The sequence below is a fragment of the Oncorhynchus masou genome, chromosome 17, assembly GCF_036934945.1.
Source record: "Oncorhynchus masou masou isolate Uvic2021 chromosome 17, UVic_Omas_1.1, whole genome shotgun sequence".
Taxonomy (NCBI): Eukaryota; Metazoa; Chordata; class Actinopteri; order Salmoniformes; family Salmonidae; genus Oncorhynchus; species Oncorhynchus masou.
In genome coordinates, this window is record NC_088228.1 from 13,066,255 (window position 1) to 13,072,469 (window position 6,215).

The following is a 6,215-nucleotide window of genomic DNA, read 5'->3' on the forward strand; positions in this document are numbered from 1 at the left end:
TGTCACACAACACAATACCACAGTAGTCTCAAGTTTTGAGGCAGTGTGCAACTGGCATGCTGACTGCTGTAATGTCCACTATTGCTGTTGCCAGAGAATTGTTTTCTACCATAAGCCGCCTCCAATGTTATTTTAGAGAATTTGGCATGATCATTACACAGGTGCCCCTTGTGCTATTTTAAAATATACCTATAATATAACATTTTATTATACAACTATCATTAGAAAACAAAGGCAGCACATTGATCATTCATATAATCAGAGATGGTGCTTCTCAGTTCCCCCACCCCCTATTTTACGGAGTGGAATGAAACAGAGATAATAAAATATTTATGTTGCCGCTTTCAAGTGCTAGTCAAAACTCGGAAATGTCCGAGTTGCTAACTGGTTGAACGCAGCACATGTATTACTATAAACATTTCACATGTAGGAAATGTCAGCGTTTCCTAGTTCAGTTTCATAGTAGAGCATGTGAATGCGGCATGAATGAACCAGTTTACCGGAACTGGAAATGTACACTTATTTTACATAGGCGATGTTTTTAATTCAGGGAGATTTATTTTTAAACGCAGGTCAGGTACAATATAAATAAAATATAAAGTGTGTCGATTTATTAAGAGGTTCAAATATTTTGTATCACAGCTTGAATATATACTGTACTGCGCCCCACGTGACTTCCTTTCCGGTCTAACCTGACAATATGGATGCCAGCCGCGTGCAGCCGATCAAGCTTGCTAGAGTAAGAAAACCCAATCCTTTGTGAAATATCTTAAATACATTAATATTTAAATTCGTAAATACTAATTGTTTCATTTGAGCTCATTTTTGGTGAGTTACTACCACGTTTATACTTAAACGGAGCATCGGTCCTCATTGCTCGGTGGCCTGCGCGTGCTGGGAGTGCTACAGCAGCCATTTGCTAGTTACTGTAGCTAACAACTCGATAGTTAGAACAGGCTCTTTAGTTTCCCCCTGTCGTTACCTCGGTTGTGTAATTATCTGTTTAAATTTCTTCTCCAGGTCACCAAGGTGCTCGGGAGAACGGGTTCCCAGGGACAGTGTACCCAGGTATGTTACTACATTCTGAAAAAGCGAACTTTAAGGTTTTGGCTTTCTAGCCAACTCAACCAGTTGAGAAGAATGTCAAGTTAGCTAATGGTGACGTATTGTGCAGAAAACTAGTCCTTGAGCGCTCACATTCTGTAGTTTTTCTGGCTATGCTACATGCTAATGTCTAAGATTGTCATGTATAGGTAGACTGTTGGTGGCATGACTGTTGGTCACTATAGACTGTTGGTCACTATTCGGCCAGATAGCTATGTAGCATTTCATGGAAAATCCAAAGTAATGACAGATGTTGTGCGTCTCATCCCTGAGAAACGACACTGAACAAAAAATATAAACGCAACATGTAAAGTGTTGGTTCCATGTTTCATGAGCTGAAATAAAATATCCCAGAAATGTTCCATAAGCACAAAAAGCTTACTTCTCTCAAATGTTGCGAACGCATTTGTTTACATCCCTGTTAGGGAGCATTTCTCCTTTGTCAAGATAATCCATCCACCTCACAGGTGTGGCATATCAAGAGGCTGATTAAACAGTGATAATTACACAGGTGCACTTTGCGCTGGGGTCAAAGGTCCACTCTAAAACAGCCTCACAACTGCAGTCCACGTGTAACCACGATAGCCCAGGGCCTCCACATCTTGCTCCTTCACCTGCAGCATGGTCTGAGACCAGTCACCCGGCAGCTGATGAAACTGTGGTTTTGCACAACCAAAGAACTGTCAAACTATCTCAGGGAAGGTCATCTGCATGCTTCTTGACCTCACTGCAGTTTGGTGTTGTAACCGACTTGAGTGGGGAAATGATCACCTTCGATGTCCACTGGCGCTGGAAGTGTGCTCTTCACAGATGAGACCTGGTTTCAACTGTACCGGGCAGATGGCAGACGCTGTATGGCGTTGTGTGGCCGAGTGGTTTGCTGATGTGAACAGTGTCCCATGGTGGGGTTATGGTATGGGTATTGGAAGCTACGGACAAGTAACACAATTGCATTTTATCAGTGGCAATTTTGAATGCACAGAGATACCATGACAAGATCCTGAGGCCCGTTGTCGTGCCATTCATCCGCCGCCATCATGTTTCATAATGCACGGCCCTATGTCGCAAGGATCTGTACACAATTTATGGAAGCTGAAAAGGTACCAGTTCTTCCATGGTCTGCATACTCACCAGACATGTCACCCGTTGAGCATGTTTGGAATTTTCTGGGTTAGAGGTCGGCCGATTATGATTTTTCAATACCGATTTTATTGAAGGACCGAAAAAAGACGATACCGATTAATCGGACTTATATATATCTGTGATAATGACAATTACAAAAATACTGAATGAACACTTTAAACTTAATACATAAATAAAAATCTTAATGAAACCTGTTCAATTTGTTTTGAATAATGCAAAAACTGTGTTTGAGAAGAAAGTAAAAGTGCAATATGTGCCATGTAAAAAAAGCTTAAGGTTTAAGTTCCTTTCTCAGAACATATGAAAGCTGGTGGTTCCTTTTAACATGAGTCTTCAATATTCCCAGTTAAGAAGTTTTAGGTTATAGTTGTTATAGGACTATTTCTCTCTCTACCATTTGTATTTCGTATACCTTTGACTATTGGGTGTTCTTATACACTATAGTATTGCCAGCCTAATCTCGGGAGTTGATAGGCTTGAAGTCATAAACATCGCTGTGATTCAAGCATTGCAAAGAGCTGCTGGCAAACGCAGGAAAGTGCTGTTTGAATGAATGCTTAAGAACCTCCTAATGCCTACCACCGCTCAGACTGCTCTACCAAATATTAAATCAGATTTAACTATAATAAACACAGAAATACAAGCCGTAGTTTCCAGATTTGACCATATTAAAGACCTATCATTTCGAAAACAAAACGTTTATTCTTTCAGTGAAATACAGAACTGTTGTGTATTTTATCAAGCGGGTGTCATCTATAAGTCTAAATATTGCTGTTACATTGCACAACCTTCAATGTTGTCATAATTATGTAAAATTCTGGCAAATTAATTACGGTCTTTGTTAGGAAGAAATGGTCTTCGCTCAGTTCGCAATAAGCCTGGTGGCCCAAACTGCTGCATATACCCTGACTCTGCTTGCACAGAACGCAAGGGAAGTGACACTCACTAAAAATGAAGATTATTGATTTATGAAAATATCGAATCGTCCCTAATTAGTCGGCCATGCTGATTAATCAGTCGACAGAGCGTTCCAGTTCCCGCCAATATCCAGAAACTTCAAACAGCCATTGAAGAGTGGGACAACATTCCACAGGCCACAATCAACGGTATGATCAATCCTATGCAAAGGCTACGTCGCACTGCATGAGGCAAGTGGTCACAAGGTACTGACTGGTTTTCTGATCCACGCCTCTACCATTTCCCCCCTTTTTTTAAGGTATCAGTGAGCAACAGATGCAATTCTGTTTTTCCAGTGATATGAAATCCATAGATTGGGGTCTAAATTATGTTCGGTGTAGTTGGCAACTGTCAATGGATTGATACAAATGCACCAGTTCTCACTAAACACTTTTCAGATGGGGATCTGATTTAAATAGTATTTAGGTCCCTGTCAAAGGTTGCAGACAGGTCTTTATGAAAGTAGAAATTAAATTAAGATATGATGCGGTACAAATACATTACAGTAATTTAAGCCCAGTAAGCTACGGTCCTGTTCATGCTTTACAGTTTGTAACAATTTATGTATTACAATGCAAATTAGATGCTTCACACTCACACGGCGTCGGGCACTCGTCGTGGAAATGGGGGTGGCGGAACGTGAATTTGAAAATATGTAAACGATTTATCACAGGTGACACAACAAACGATGGATGCGAACACCCTAGTTATGATTTTAACTGTAAATCATGACCCCAATGTTAATTTGATTTTAAAGTAATCAACAGTCCATGTTTACTTTTTTTGAGAGCTATGAGTCTATTACAAATCTGTCTGACATTATTTCATTCATTTTTTTTATACACAGTATGGTGTAAAGTGACTGAAATGCATCGACGGTATTGGTGTCGGGCAATGTTGTATGATCTTCTGTGTAGAAAATATCATCTTTGTTTTCTGCCAGTCTGCTTTAGTGTCTGATCTTGTCCACCCGGTTCTAAGGTCTTGTGGGCATAGTAGAGGGAAACGTTATGCGCTCGTTCCAAAGTCTTTCCGTGATGGGTCATATTTTATAGCTTAATTAAACCATTCAAAAGATGGAGCCACATTTTGTAGGAATAAAACTAAAACCACTGTTTATTACGGCCGCATCTAGCAGCTACCGGAGGTTACTGACTTAACCCTGGTTCTATGAACCAAGCGCAGATTCTCATGCAAGCCCTAGTTTGGTGAAACCCTGTTCTAATGTATCCTGCCTTTCTCTTTCAGGTCCGTGTGGAGTTCATGGATGACAGCAACCGGTCCATCATCAGGAATGTGAAGGGGCCAGTCAGAGAAGGCGATGTGTTGACACTTCTGGAGTCTGAAAGGGAAGCCAGGAGGCTACGATAGGTGTGTAATATTGTTCATACAAAGCTGGAGCAGGCAACTAGGCCGATTTTTGTCAGAGCAGATAGTCGGGCGGCCTAAACATAATTATAATAATTTTTACACTGCAAATTGACCTCAAGTAAGCTCAAAACAAAATTGTATTTGGAATAATTTCATACCTTTTTTATGTAGAAACAACCATATTTTTTAATTTTATTTTTTAAATTGGGTTAATACTTTAACATTTTTTGCAATCTTTTTCAACTGAATTTTTTCCCTTTTAACCTGAACTTTGATTTCAAGTATAGTAAGGGCCTTTAAATGTACTCCTAGAAAGCAGTTGTGTGCACATGGTTTTGCTTTAACCTTATCACACCTGGTTCAGTTAATCATGGTACTGAGGCACAGTTGTGTTCATTTATTTTTAACGGTGCAAGTCAGTTAAGAACAAATTCTTATTTACAATGAAGGCCTACACCAGCCAAACCCGGATGACGCTGGGACAATTATGCGTCGCCCTATGGGACTCCCAATCACGGCCGGTTGTGATACAGCCTAGAATCGAACCAGGGTCTGTAGTGACGCCTTTAACACGGATGCAGTGCATTGGACAACTGTGTCACTCAGGAGCCCAAGTGGGGCTGGAACAATCCTGCAGGAGTGGTTTCCATTCCTGAAGTGACATTTTTTTGGTCGGCTTTTAGACTGCCACCAGTGCAAGTACACTCACTGATGTAATGTTCTTGGCACCGTGGCCCTCGAGGGAACTCAGAACGACTCACTACAACCACTAAAATTACTACTTCATAGTATGTAAATAATGGTGTAGGTGGACTGGGAAATCATTCAGCTCTTCCATGTGTATCATCCCAGGGACAAGTTGAGGTCATGTTAGTATTGTGTCCTTGGGTCTGTTATTTAGCTTTTTCAAGGTGGTAGCTATGTGCATGAATTAATGAATTCCCACCTCTTCTTGCAGTGGCCGGGGAAGATGTGAGATGCCAAACGAAAGCCTGTGGAGATCACACCCCATCAGTACACCTGAAAATGGCCCCACATCTCACTTGTGCAAAGTTAATGAAATAAAATGTTTTTCAAGTTGAAGATTTGTCATTTTTCTGTTATATGGCCAACGTGTAGATGTGTTCTGAGATCTGTACTTGGTAGTTTATTTTAATGTACTCTCTTTTCTAGAATATAGTATTAATGCCAACTTGTCATTTGGATTATCCTATTACTACACACAATTCACACCGAGTACTGCAAAAAAAAAATACAGGTGCTGAATTTGAAGTGCAGGGATTGAAGTAGAAGCTGTCATCACTGGAACCATGTGATGTACTTTAAATTGTCTCTGGAATGTTCTGCTGCATTTGAATTTCAAACAAACATGCCCCCTGGGTAGATTTCAAAGAATTGGATTGGATGAAATCTTCATGTTGCTTACACCTATTAATAGTTTCAGATCTACAGGGGTGGGTAGGTGGGGCATGGGTGAACTTCAGCTTGTACTTGGACTATACGACTACGCAGTGGACCAGTGCCACTGTAGAAATATTGTATGGTCATTAGATTGAAATATTTATCAAGTGGAATGTGATCAGTTTGTACATCATGGAACACTTTGCTGTTTCAGTTAGGCTGGGTTTTGTTGCCTGACC

The 6,215-nt window shown here is 40.5% G+C and overlaps 1 protein-coding gene across 1 annotated transcript; it reads left to right on the top strand.

Moving 5' to 3' along the window:
- Window positions 1–651: 651 nt before the first annotated feature.
- LOC135558516 (small ribosomal subunit protein eS28) lies at window positions 652–5,658 on the top strand. The gene is made up of 4 exons (XM_064992375.1): window positions 652–739; window positions 1,021–1,068; window positions 4,453–4,575; window positions 5,534–5,658. Exons 1-3 carry the CDS (start codon window positions 701–703, stop codon window positions 4,573–4,575), a joined length of 210 nt encoding a protein of 69 aa, XP_064848447.1. The 5' UTR covers window positions 652–700; the 3' UTR covers window positions 5,534–5,658.
- The last annotated feature ends 557 nt before the right edge of the window (window positions 5,659–6,215 follow it).